At 46.5% G+C, this 14,150-nt stretch overlaps 1 protein-coding gene across 1 annotated transcript in view; it reads left to right on the forward strand.

Moving 5' to 3' along the window:
- RAB3B (RAB3B, member RAS oncogene family) overlaps positions 2,762-14,150 on the forward strand; it is a 61,148-nt gene continuing 49,759 nt past the window's right edge. Inside the window, exons 1-2 of the mRNA XM_003127977.5 lie at positions 2,762-2,942; positions 11,569-11,796. Of these exons, the coding sequence (XP_003128025.1) occupies positions 11,569-11,796 (228 nt within the window). The 5' untranslated portion in view covers positions 2,762-2,942. The remainder of the gene's footprint in view (positions 2,943-11,568; positions 11,797-14,150) is intronic.

The following is a 14,150-nucleotide window of genomic DNA, read 5'->3' on the forward strand; positions in this document are numbered from 1 at the left end:
GGAAGTTCTGGGGCCAGGAATCGAACCCATGCCACAGCAGTGATCCAAACCACAGCAGTGACAACACTGGCTCTTTAACCCACTGAGCCACCAGAGGACGGCCCTTCTCCTTTTATTTGCACAGAGAAGGTTAGTGTCTCCCTTCTCCTCTCACACTTACGAAGGACCTCTGTATATTAGGGTCTATCCTGTTTGGAAGGCAGTTGGGGCTAAAAATACAATTTTTTTTTTTCTGTTACAATAACCACAGTGTTTCCTCTTTATCGAGGGCTTACTGTGTGCCTGGCGCTCTGGCAAGGGCTTTTCAGCAGCTATCGCAGTTTCTTATTTGATTACCACTATTTCCACAGCTGAGGACGAGGTGGGTGTGTCAGAAAAATGAGGAAATTTACCTAAGATCACACAAGTAAGTGTGTAGAGCAAGGATTGAGAACCACATCTGTCTGGCTCCAAGTCTGTGCTCTTCGTTTTACTACGTGGCCTTTCAGCGAGGAAGGAGAAGACCTGAGGCGGTGTAAGCACAATACCATCTGTTCTCATGTGGTCTCGCAGCTTTAAAAGGATGGCTTTATGTACTATCTCATTATTTCTGTGAAGAGTGAATCATCGTTAGCATCACACCCATTTTGAAATGAGGAAACTAGGGCCTCGTGGTAGAAAGGGAATGAGTGGCTAGTGTAGGGTATTTGATTTTAAGATCATGGAGGCACTAGTTCTGAGTGATTGAGACGTTCAAGGGGTGTTCCCAGCTGTGGTGTAGTGGGTTAAGTATCCTGAACTGTCTCTGCAGCAGCTCAAGTTGCTGCTGAGGCATGGGTTTGATCCCCCACCTGGCCCAGTGGGTTAAGAATCTAGCATGGCTGTAGCTGTGGTGCGGATGGCAGCTATGGCTCGGATACAGTCCCTGGCCTGGGAACTTCCATATGTCGTGGGTGTCCAAAAGAGAGAGAGAGAAAGAAAAAAGGAATGAAAGAACAAAAGAGAGAAAGAGAGAGAGAAAGAGAGAAAAAAAGAAAGAAAGAAGTCAAGAAAGAAAGGAAAGAAATTCAAGGTGTGACCATGATGGGAGGTGATGTGAAGACCAAGAGCAGAGGGAACAGGAAACCACATGGCTGCTGAGGGCACCAGGAGGATGGCAGTACAGGGATAACGAGGATGGCCATGAGCAGGGGCTGAAATTGTCCATGCACAGGGAGTGGGTGGGAGTCAGAGATGATATCCTTGATGAGGAGGGGTAAACAGTAGTAGGGCTGGAGACCTAAGGAGAAGGAACTTTTGTACAAGGGCAAGAGGCAATGCTGACCCACCTCCTGGGGCTGTGGTGTGTGGGGAGGGCGAACGAGAGAAGGCTTCCTGCAGAGGGCTACCAGAGGAGTCTGGAAGGAGGGTCAAGTTTCAGTAAAGGCAAAGAAATAACTTGAGTGGCCTCTGAAACAGTAGAGGGTGTAGGAGAGTTTGCTGACAAAGGAAAAGGATTGTGGAGGGCACAGTGGACAAGGATGCTGGGAAGTGGACTGTGAGAAAGTGAGTGGAAGGGGTAGGGTGGAGTAGCTCAGAACAGCACAAGGATGAATCTGAGAGAGAAGTCTGACAACCAGAGGGGCTGTTAATTGAGTGGTTCCTCTGGCCAAAGAGACAAATTGCAGTTAAGTTCATAACAGAATGTGGGGAAAATGTGTTTTGGTATCTGACTCAGACCTTCAAGATTTGAGATTGGGGAAGAGTATGTAGAGGGCGATGATTCTAAACCAAAGTTCCCAGTCGTGGCTCAGTGTTTAAGGAATCCGACTGGGAACCATGAGGTTGTGGGTTCAATCTCTGTCCTTGCTCAGTGGGTTAAGGATCCTGTGTTGCCTCAGCTGTGGTGTAGGCCGGCTGCTACAGCTCCGATTAGACCCCTAGCCTGGGAACCTCCATATGCCGTGGGAGTGGCCCTAGAAAAGGCAGGAAGACAAAAAACAGACAAACAAACAAAACCCAAAACTTGCAGCTGGTTCCTGTGACCTCAGGAAAACTTGAAGTCTAGGTCCTCACAGAAGGGTGGGGTGCTAATTAGCTTTCGTGGCTGCCTTATCTGGCAAAGCTGGGACTTCTTAATGACCAGGAAAGAATATTTTCTTATTCCAGGCTACTACTGGTAATAGGGAGCCATTGCAAATATTTTGTTTTGTTTTGTTTGTTTCATAAGGGTTGATGGTGACGTTTAGAACAATCACGCAGGCTGCTGGTGTAGATGATGGATTGGGAGTGGAGACAGGGAGGACCCATGAGGAGACTGTTGCTTTAGTCCAGGCAAGGAGTGATGAGGCCTGACCCAGCGTGAGAGCAGTGGAGACGGAGAGGAAGGGAAGGGATAGGTTATGTTAGGGAGGCCATATTACCCGGCTGATGGGCTGTGGGGTGTGAAGTGCATAGGGTAGAGGACAATGCCCAGGTTTCTGGCTTCGTTTCACTCAAAGACAGCAGTCCAGATTCTGCCTCTCCCTGGGCTTTTGTGAGGTTGAAACGACGTAATGGACAGGAAAGTGCTTTGGAAATGGCGAAGCCACAAACCCATCGTTATCTACATTATCATCAAAGCTCCCTGATCATCCCAGTAAGTTCAATCTGCGGAACGAGGGGTGAGAATTAAGATCAATTACCATAGTCGTTGGCGAGCTCCAAGTCCTCCAGAGACCTCCCATTCCCTACACCTGCCCGGAGCGGGGGCCGGGCGAATACGGACTCCGCCCCTGGGCGGGGCATGGGTGGGGCCTGGACGCGGCAGCAACCCGCCCAGCTGCAGCTGGAGCCTCAGCCCTAAGTCGCCGCTGTGGGGACCAGACCCGCCCCGCACTGCCCTGCTCCGTGAACCCGCTGCGCCTTCTGCCGCCCACCGCCAGGTCCAGGGCTTCCGCGGCGCTGCCAGGGAGGGAGCCGCTTGTCCTCACCCGGAGTCCCAGGTAAGGGGTGCGGCCAGGCAGCGCGCCCGGGGAGCGTCTGGGACTGGATCCCGGCGCGGAGCGCTGGGGGCAGTGAGCGGGCGTTGAGAAGGAGCACGGGTCAGTGGAGCGGACGCCGAGGAGAAGGAGCCAGGGGAGGCCACTCAGGAGGGACAGCTGCAGTGCATGGGCGGGTACCCTGGGGAGGGGGCGCTGAGGGGGTGTCTGCCCGGACTGGATCCCGGTGAGGGCCGCAAGGGGAGCTTTCAAGGCAGGGGCCGCGGTGGGGGGCGGGCAAGAAAGAGGGCGCCAGAGCTGGGGGAGAGGATGAACGGCAGCTGGAGCGCAGGGACTGCTCGTGGAGGGGGCAAGGTGGGTAGGGGCGTTGGGGGCGGGGATCTTAGGTGGAAGCCGAGGTGGGCAGTGCGGGCAGAGGGTACCCGCTGAAGGGGGTGCTGAAGCGAGAAGATTGAGGGGAGAGAAGGTGAGGCGCGCAAGTAAAGAGCTAAAGAAGAGGGGGCCGGCTGGCAGGGGTGGAGTGGGGGCTGGAGAGGAGTGAGGTGGTGAGGGGAAGGGGCGCTGGTCAGGGAGAGGGAAAGTGAGTGTGGTGCGGAGCCAGGGCCCAGCCGGGTGTTGGCAGCGGGGGGTGGGGGGGCAACCTGAGGGAGGAGAGGGGCGGGGTTTGAGGGTGGGAAGCTTTGAAGAACCAGAAGGTGGGAGGCAAGGTTGAGTCTATCCGGACTGCAGAGAAAGGGGTGGGGAGCCCATGGAGAAGGAGAGCCGTGGCCTTGGATGTGGGCTGTGGGCACTGCGTGCTGGCCAGGAGTGGCACTTGGAAAAGCCCTGAAATAGAGCAGGGGCTTGGCAGCTGGGAGTGGAGGAACTGTCAGGGAACTTCGAGAGTTTAGCTGGGTGGATGGGCTGGGCAGGGGATGGAGAAGAGGCCAGGTGTGGATTGTGGTGTGAGAGTGGAAACATGAGGGGGGCCCAGAGCGCAGTCCAAGGGCATCTAGGCACTAGCCATGTCTTAGCTCCTCCGGAGACTGAGGAGGGGGATGCAGGCACTGGGCTCTGTTACACTGCTACATGGGATCAGGGACAAGAAGAGAATCTTTGACAAAGGAATTAATGCACAGGCTGACTCTGTTCTTCAAAGATTTTAGGGAGGGCAAGGTGGCAGCCTCTGGAAACTAATAGAGGTGTGGAGGGGAGTGGGAGCAGGACAAGGCCATCTATCCCAACTTCTTGGAATCCAGATGGAAAAGGGTGGGGGGATAGTAAAAAAAAAAAGTGGATGTATGTGTGTGTACAGGTAGATACTACCTGCTCTGAGCCTAGAAAGACAATGGAAGTCCATGAAAAGCCCTATCTGTGGTACTGGGAGGCCCTGGTGCTGTGTTAGCCAGAGCAAAGACATTTTGCCAGAGGATAGTGGGTCAGGGAAGACTTTCTGGTCATGAAGGATTCAGCTAGCAGCAAAGGCAAGTAAATTCCTATCAGAAGAAACAGTATGGAAGACAAAAATCTAAAATGATCTCTAGTCCAAGAAAGAAATCTCCAATTTCTTAAGGTTTAGGATATGAAAGGAGACATGAGTAACCTAGAGAGGATGATTAAAAAGTTTTCCTCTCTAAGCTGAAATGCCTGTGGTTTTTCTTCACCTCCTCAGAGTAGAGCACAGGACCTGGCACATAATAGGTGCTCAGTGAATGCTGACTGAGTGAATAATTGAGCTGTAGTTTTGCTCCTGCCTCAGTTTCCTCATCTATCCGCAAGAGTTGTTGTGAGAATAAAATATGATAATGTGGGTTTCATAAACTGTAAAGCACTGTACAAAAGAGAAAAGCCACCGGTGTTATGCAGGTGTGCCTGTGTTATGTCGGTGGTCACACCCATGACTATCTCTTTCCAGTCTGGAGAAGGAAGTGAACATTTATCAAATGTCTATGGTATGCAAGATAGAATGCATCAAAAACTCCTAGTAGAGTGCCTGGCATTTAGTAGGTGCTCACTAAATCGTAGCTATTACAGTACTGTTTCTATGGGTCTAAGAGAACAGTGAGGCACTGGGCTGGGCTGGGCTGGTGGTGAGGAATGGTCTAAAGAAAGACTGAATTAGAGAAGTTAATAGGGTATGGCTTTAGGAAGGAGGTTGCATATAGTAGCATGAGGTGCACATTGCCCAACTCCCTCCTTATTATCACTGATAAGTGTTCCAAAAGGAAGACAGAGTTACATTTGCTGAGCACCTGCTGCATGTCATATACTATCTAGATGCTTCACCAACACTGACTGTAATCTTCCCAACAATGCTTGTTTTACAAATGAGGGAACTGTGTCTTACTCATGTAAAATTTCTTGCCAAGATCTCACAGCTAATAGTGGTAGACCTGGAAACTGAATCTAGTCTGTTCGATTTGGAACCCCAAGCTAATTCCACTACCCAGGATGACTTGGTAGAAGAAAACATGAAGCACATAAACAAATGAAATTTTTTTGAAAGGGGTTTATAAAGCTATAAAACACTCTCTCAGATATTGATTTTAATTCTTACTATAGTTTGCCCAGAAGTTGTTTCGTTAACTCATTTTATAGATGAGGACATTGAGGCCCAGGGTGTGATCTGTCTGAGGTCATACAACTACTTAGAGAGCCAGAGCTCAGCCCAGGTCTCTCTGACTTAATCTTGCGCTCTTTCCATCAAAAGCGAAGTTCATCCATTTACTTCTTCACTATATGTATTCAGCTGATCTCTTCTTACTGGATGTTAGGGCTGTCTCCTCTCCCTCCCTCTTCCTTAGCTTAAGTTAGCTTCTTCCTTAGCTGCTTATCTGACTGAAAGTGTTATTTGTTTTTCACACCAACCCTTGGAGGAACTCTTTTCTTCTTTCCACCAGCCTGCAACCAGAGATGACTTCCCAGATGGTGCCTGGGCCTTCATCTGTATTGCTTGTCACGAAGACAGTGAGCTACCCAGCTCTGTCATTTATGTGACTGTCACAAAAGAGGGACAATCCGATTGATGCTATCTTACAAATGTGGTTCTGCACACACCAGCCTGCAGTGACCTGTCTGCTCAGATCTGCCTCAGGCGGCTGCCTGCTGGGATGGTTTTTACCTCGCTTCCAAATGTTGTATAGCCCCCACCCCACCCCCACCCCCAGAAGATCCCCTCGGGCGCTCTCAGCTGGACCTGCCCTCCAACCGAATCTCTCCACTGTCTGCCTCTCCCTGTTCTCACACCACCTCTGGGACAGCTATGCTGTGTGCACATAAACAGATGTTGACAGTACAGTATGGCAAGTGCTAGGAAGGAGATCTCAGGGTGCTGGGAATGCTTTTTCAGTCACCCTAACGTTGTTGTAGTTCTTATTTCCCCTCAGCCCAGTCCAATCTGGGAGTCATGAGATGACAAGTTCTAGTAATGATGTTCCGATTGCCTTGCTGTGTGACCTTTGACAAATCACTTCTCTTTGTGGAGCCTCAATATTTATCTATTTATTTATTTAACCTGTAAAGTGAAGGGCAGTGGATCAGATCAGGAATTGAAGCTATTTTTTACTCTTGCCTCACAGCCGTGGCAGACCTAGCTCATAAAGGCAGGCACCACTTCTGCTGATGATTCACAAGGCCACTCGTAGTTTTCTCCACACAGTGTACATATGAAGCACACTTATATATATGTTCTTATTCAACATTCACAGCAGCCTTCTGAGGTAGGTCATATGATTGTATCGTAGATGAGGACCCCAAGGCTTAGAGGTTAGGTCACCTGTCCAAGTTCATACATTGTGGTACTTGGGAAAGCTGGAACTAGGAGCCAGCTTTTTTCTTATGATAAAGCTGCCACTCCCAAATCCCTTCTAATTCTAGAAATCTAAGTGCAAACAGCTGCATCCGAAAAATGACCAATAATACAACATTTATATCTATAGTCTGGCACATGGCAAATGCTCAATATACGTTTTTATTGAAAGGAGTAACATGTCAAAGGATTTACTCTAGGGTAAATGTTGACCGGGCTTGTGACTGGATGAAACTCAGCTGAATCCAGAAGGCAAGACAGATAGTTAATTGAAGCTCAAATTATGGAGCCCAGATCAGGGAGAGGGCAGTTGAAGAAGATTTGGCTGCCGAAGTGAATTAAAGAAGCCAGTGAATTAATATTTATTGCATACCTCTCATAGGTCAAGAAACCATGTCAGATTATTATGTGGGAACTGCTCACTCTGTTGGTACCATAGCTCAGTGAAGTTGCTGGTATTTTCTGTTTTAAGGTAAAAATGCTGTGGCTTAGGGAGGTGATATGACTTGCCTAAGAATTCACCTGAGGAATAGAGCAGGGATTTTAACTTTTCCCATATTACTGCATGGTACGAGGTCTAATCTCGGCTGTTAGCTGTGAGGTTTGGGCAAATCCTTGTAATTTCTGACCCTCAGTTCCCTTCTTGATCAATGAAAATAATAATCTCTGCCGTTCCAGTCTTACCTCCCAGGTCTATGTAGAGGATAAATGAAAGGAAATTGAGGTAAGGATCAAATCTGTGTTTCAGTAAAGTTATTCTTCCTTCCTTCACTGCTCCATGGGATATGGAGTTCCTGGGCCAGGGATTGAATCCACACCACAGCTGTGACCACGCTGAATCCTTAACCCACTGGGCAGGGCTGGGATGAAGCCTCACCTTTGCAGTGACGCAAGGTGCCGCCGTCAGACTCCCAAACCACTGCACTACAGTGGGATATTACTTTTTATGCTAAAAGTTAAGAAAATAGTGCAAATTACAGATAGAGTAATACTTACAGGTAGTAAAAGTTGTTTGAATTATTTTCAGTGTGTATTGCCTCTTTTTAAAACTAGGTTACTGTTTTATTGTAAAAGTGTAAAAGGATATGACTCAGGAAGAGCCAGATGGAAGAGATGCATAGGGCAGGGTATGGGGAAAGGTGGTCTTGGCACTTCCATGCCCTCTCCAGGCTTGCTGCCCTCCCAGCACTTCCCCGTGATCACCAGCCTGGAAGATCCCCATACCTCTTTGGTTAGGGTTTTTTGTTTTGTTTTGTTTTTTTGTTTTTGTCTTTTTAGGGCTGCACCCACAGCATATGGAGGTTCCCAGGCTAGGGGTCTAATCAGAGCTGTAGCTGCCAGCCTACGCCAGAGCCACAGCAATGCCGGATCCTTAACTCACTGAGCGAGGCCAGGGATCGAACCCGCAACTTCATGGTTCCTAGTCGGATTCATTTCCACTATGCCACGACGGGAACTCCTGGTTAGGGTTTTTTATGAAGACTTCATTACTGTTGGCATGATTGATGAAGTCCTTGGCTTTTAGTCCTCAACTTGATCTCCAGTCTTTCTCCCCTTCTCAGAGTTTAGGGGGTGGTGCTGAACATTCTAGCTCTCTAGTCATGTGGTTGGTTCCTCTGGCAACCAGTCCCCACTCTGAGGCTGTCCTGGAGCCCCAGCCACCAGTCATCTCATTAGCATACAGCAAGACACTTATCACGTGCACTGCTGGAGATTCCAAAGATTTTAGGAGCTCTGCCGGAAACCAGGTAACCAGACCAAATACATGTCTTTTATTACATCGCATCATCACAGTGCTCAGTAAATGGTAATATGTTATCTGTTTATTGTCACCATCGTATCTTTCAGCAGAAGTAACGAATGCTTAACAAATATTTGCTGGTAATATTGAGGCCCAGGTATACTACAATGTATTACCTTTTAAATGAACAAAGAGTAAGATATAATTTCAAAATAGATGCACTTTGTTGCATGAAAAAATAAAGGAGGAAGTATACTTCAGATGTTAACAGCAGCAGTTTCTGAGTGGATGGGATATCTAGTAATTTGAATTTTTCTTTTTACACTCGTGTTTTTTTTTTCTAACATTTTATAATGCATATATACTCTCAAAGGAGAAACTTTCTCTTGTAAACAAAGACAACTAGCAGCAGAGAGTGGGGGATGGCTGTGATTGTTTTCCCTGTTTTTGAGAAAAAAAGCATAATTCCTTTAAATTGCCAATTCTTGAATGGGCTCTGCATCTTGTACCATGGAAAACTGAAAAGTTAGGGCTCTGAGACAGTTTGAGCAGAGAGAGCTGGGAGAAAAAGGGAAGGACAAACCAGTTCCTGAAAGCTAGTGATGGCATATTCAAACAAGTATCATTAAGGGCTGCTAATAATCCCACATATTTGTCTGGCTTTGAGCTTTTAATCTGCATTTGTCAGCCCCTTGTCTTTACAGCTCATCTGAGAGGGGCCCAGAGAGATAAATCCATCAGTTTTGCTCTCTTTCTTTTTCTTTGAGGGAAAAAAGCAGGGATTCCTAAAGAGAGTGACACTCTGGACATTATCTTATGTTAGGGCTGACCTCCCATCCTCTTCGACCGCTCACCCAGCCTGTCCGAGTACCCAGTGCTGAGCAGGAGGAATGATTGCAGGTGTATCTGCAGGGTACCCGGAGCTAGTAAGATGTAGAGCAAGCAACAAAATAAAAGTAAATTTAAAAGCAAATAAGGAGTTCCCATTGTAGCACAGCAGGTTAAGGATCCAACATTGTCTCTGCAGCAGCGCGGGTTCTAATCCCCAGCATAGCACAATGGGTTAAGTTTCCAGCATTGCTTTGGCTGTGGCATAGGTTGCAGCTATGCCTTGGATTTGATCCATGGCCCAGGAACTTCCATATGCCTTGGGTACAGCCAAAAAAGAAAAAAAGAAGCAAATAAGATTGTGGGACCAAGTGCTGGATTATGGCATTCAGATCCAAAGTGTTTCAGGAGAGGAGAGGATGGTGGCAGGTCTGAGAGGGTCAGGGTCTCAGGGAAGGTCCAGCACATAGTAAATACTTGCTGAATGAATGACTGAGCAAATGAGCAAATAAATAAATGAAGGATCTAGGCTTTGAAGGGTTTGGAATAGTAATGACTTGTATGCACACCTATTTGCATTTACCATCTTATTAAGATCTTACTCCTTGTTATCTCATTTGAGTCCTGTAACAGCCTTGTGAGAAAAGCAGGGCAGAAATTGTTCTCCCCATTTTCCAGATGATGAGATTGGGACCCAGAGTGGTGACGGGCCTTTTTTTTTTTTTTTTTTGCTTTTTAGGGTGGCACCTGCAGCATATGGATATTCCCATGCTAGGGGTAGAATCAGAGCTGCAGCTGCCAGCCGACACCACAGCCATAGCAATGCCAGATCCGAGCCGCATCTCCAGCTTTCACCGTGGCTCAAGGCAACACCAGATCCTTAACCCACTGAGTGAGGCCAGGGATTGAACCTGCATCCTCATGGATACTAGTCAGATTTGTTTCCACTGAGCCACAATGGGAAATCCCAGTGACATAACTTTTATTAATTCAGCACACGTTTACTGAGTGCTGATTAGGTACTAGTTCATGTGCTAGAAGGCAGAGACACAGAAATGAGGTACATTCAGTCCTAGATGAAGGGGGAGCTGGAATAGTAAACAGTTGTGAAATGATACAAGTGCTGGTAGAGGGTCCTGGGAGCATAGGGGCAGGAGTGTGTGCCTCTGCCCTACACAGGGGAGATGAGACTTCCTTTGAATCTAGAGTTGAATAGGAGTTTATTAGGAGGAGAAGTGTTGTAGCTAAAGGGCCAAAAGCAAGAAATAACATGGCATATGTGGTGCAACGTGTGTAATTTGGTATAAAAACAGCGTAGGTTGGTGGAGAGAAGTCTTGGGAGAAGATAAAGTTTAGAGAATTTATTCTTTGGTTAGTTTGGTCTTTGTCAAGTTGAACAGCTTGGGCTGGATCTTTAGAGCTATGAGGAGCCATGAAAGCTTTTGAAACAGAGGACTGATAGTCCTGCTTTGGGGCTTTCCTGGAATGTTCAAGCCCTTGCTTTTTTGGTCTGGTTTTTTTTTTTCCTTCAAAACTCAGCTCAGGGAGTTCCTGTCATGGCTCAGCAGAAATGAATCTGACTAGCATTCATGAGGACGCAGGTTTGATCCCTGGCCTTGCTCAGTGGGTTAAGATTGCAGACGTGGCTTAGATCTCACATTGCTGTGGTGTAGGCCAGCAGCTGTAGCTCTGATTCAACCCCTAGCCTGGGAACCTCCATATGCTTCCAGTGTGGCCCAAAAAGGACGAAAAAAAACTCCCCCCAAAAACCCAAAAAACCAAAACAAAAAACACCACTCGGCTCAGGAGCTACCTCCTTTAGGAGACTCTCTTTACCAGCATGCCTCCAGGTTGGGTTAGAAGCTTCTTGTGGGCTTCCTCAGCCAAGGCTACCCTCTGTCTTATCACTGACTTACAGCTTTGTTACTCTGTGTTTATGAGCTTTTTCACTCTATGGCTACTCAGAGGTCAGACATCACGTCTGATTCATATTTGTATTTCCCTTGCCCAGCACAGGGCTTGACCCAGAACAATGTGCTCAGTAAATATTTGCTGAAGGAATGAATAGGAGGAGCTGTGTTCCACCCCAAGCCTGAGACAACATTTGGGGCAGGTGCAGTGATGGGGTGATACTGAATAGTGTGTTTCTGAGTAGGAATTTCCTAAATGACAGCTGGAATGAGGGTGCGAACGATGGTGTGACCATTATAAAGTAGGTGACTCAGGGTGACCTTGGGGGTGTGTTCCTGAGTGACCACAGGTCTCTCCTCCAGATGGCTTCAGTGACTGATGGGAAAGCCGGCGTCAAAGATGCTTCTGACCAGAATTTTGACTATATGTTCAAACTGCTCATCATCGGCAACAGCAGTGTTGGCAAAACTTCCTTCCTCTTCCGCTATGCCGATGACACCTTCACCCCAGCCTTCGTCAGCACCGTGGGCATCGACTTTAAGGTGAAGACTGTCTATCGCCAAGAGAAGCGTGTGAAGCTTCAGATTTGGGTGAGTCTTGGACATCTTGGGCAGGATTGTCTCAAGAGCTGACTCGTTTGCTAGTTCAAAGGCTGGGAAGTGGGACCAGTTTAGAACTTCTGGGTCTTATGATATTAGGCACCAGTGCAATTGCAGGTCTGGTTCCTGACTGCCCCTTGCTGGTTTTATACAAGTTTGCTCTCCTCGGGAGACTCAGTGGCTTCGCTGCTTAACTGTCTTAAGAGGTTTTATCCTGGCTATGAGTGACAATGAATCTGAACTTTGGAGATCTGGATTCTGATTCCAGTTTTGTCATAGAACCTTGACTAAGTTACTTAACCTCTCTGGGCCATGCTTTCCCCTGTGCGATTATAGCATCTTCGAAATAGGGTGCTTAGCATAGTTCCTGGAATATAGTAAATGCACAATAAATGTTAGCTACTGTATCCATAATCTGTATTTGAGTAATAAATCACTTCAAAACTCGATGGCTTGAAACATAATAACACTTCATCAACACATAGTTGCAGTGGATCAAACATTTGGGAGTGACATGGTTTCTGGCTTATGGTCTCTTGTGAGGTTGCTGCCAGATGTTGCCTTGCGTTGCAGTCATCTGAAGGCTTGAGGATTCCCTTCCAAAGTGACACAAGGAAACTAAACAGGAAGTGCCAGTGTTTCTTATTAACATCTCCTGTCAGTCATTGTTTCAGTGTAGGAGGAAACTGCTCAAGGGTATGAATCCTGGGAGGTGTGGGTCATCAGGAATCATCTTGGAAGCTGGACATCATAGCTACTGTTATCGGTATTTACCAATGGTACTAATAAAATATATACATATTTGAGATACAGCACCATGCAGACAATATACTTTTCACTAATGAATTAGAACTGGAATTGAAAATTTTGAAAATTCATAAAGTATTCAGAATGTATTATTTATTATCAGTCTATTCAACTTGTTAACAAAGTACATTAATGCGTTGTACATGTATGTGATTGGTATAATCTGTATATAGTTCTTTTCTTTTCTTTTTTACAAACCATTTCCATGTATTAACATTATCTCACAATTAACCATGAGACAAATGTTCAGAAAGTGATTAACTGGCCTTAGGTTGAACACACAGCTACCAAGTGGGATTCCAACTCAGATCTTCGGCTTTTAAATTAAGTGCTTTTTTCTCTCCCCAGTGCATGTTAGCCCATATCTTCATTTGTGGTCATATTAAGTATTAATTTATAGAGATAAAAGTTCATTGTGTTTATTTAGACTCCATTAAAAGCATTGAAGAATCAAAAACCATTAAAAATGCGAGAAGCTATGCAGACCACTTAATCCATTGGTTCTAGAATTATGGTCTCCAGATCAGCAGCATCCGTATCAGCTGGGAATTTGTTAGAAATGCATCTCTCAGGTCCTTCCTCAGACCTACTGCATCTGAAACACTGAAGTATAGCCCCACGATGTGTTATGATAAGCCTTCCAGGTGGTTTTGAGGTAGGCTAAAATTGAAGAACCACTGATCTAGTTTAACTCCCTTGTGGTGAGAATCACTAAGCATTTATTAAGTATCTGTGATGTACCCAGTGCTTCCATTTGTATAATCTGACATCCTCCCTGCAGCCAGTGGTGCGGGGGGAGGGGGGTGCTCCAGCAGAGGGTGTTTGGGGCATGGTGAGCAATATCGTGCAACTAGAGCAAGGCTGTGAAAGAGCAGGGAGCAGGTGCTGAGACAGAAACTTGCTGGAGAGGCTATCAGGTGGCAGCTTGGGGGTCAGGGAGACCTTTAAACAATAGAAACTTCTTGTCTTGGGCCTGCTTACTCCTTAGGGAGCTGAAGAAACTACTAGAGTTCATCCTTATCCTTGAATATAAAATAAATGTTTACTGATATTTACTATCTGGATTGACACGGATGTCTTCATTTGATCGCCATCACCATTAGATGGTCACATATCCTACACTCGAAAAATCTTCAGGTGGGAGGAGATATTCTATCCTCCTAAGGGGCTGACGGTGGTGGCTCCCTCACTCTTTCATTCATTTTTAGCCCATTGTGAGCTTTTGCAGTGTTCCTGTGCCTGATTCAGTGGATTTATTGATTTCACTAATTTTAACTAAACGAACCCTCATGATGGATATGTGGCTTTGCAAGAGTCCTGCAAAGAAACCTCTTCCTACCGCGTATAGGAAGCCTAAGAGAGCACAGAAAACAGCCGCACTGATGTTTACCTGACACCTAGGGGAATGGCAATGTTTTGAGGTAAAATCAATGACAGTCTAGTCAGATATGAAATAGTCAATCACATTGCTTTTGCTAAAAAAAAAAAAACAAAATTAGCAAAGGGTTTTTTTGGTGTGTGTGCAGATGTGCTTTTCT

This window comes from Sus scrofa, chromosome 6 (assembly GCF_000003025.6).
Source record: "Sus scrofa isolate TJ Tabasco breed Duroc chromosome 6, Sscrofa11.1, whole genome shotgun sequence".
NCBI lineage: Eukaryota > Metazoa > Chordata > Mammalia > Artiodactyla > Suidae > Sus > Sus scrofa.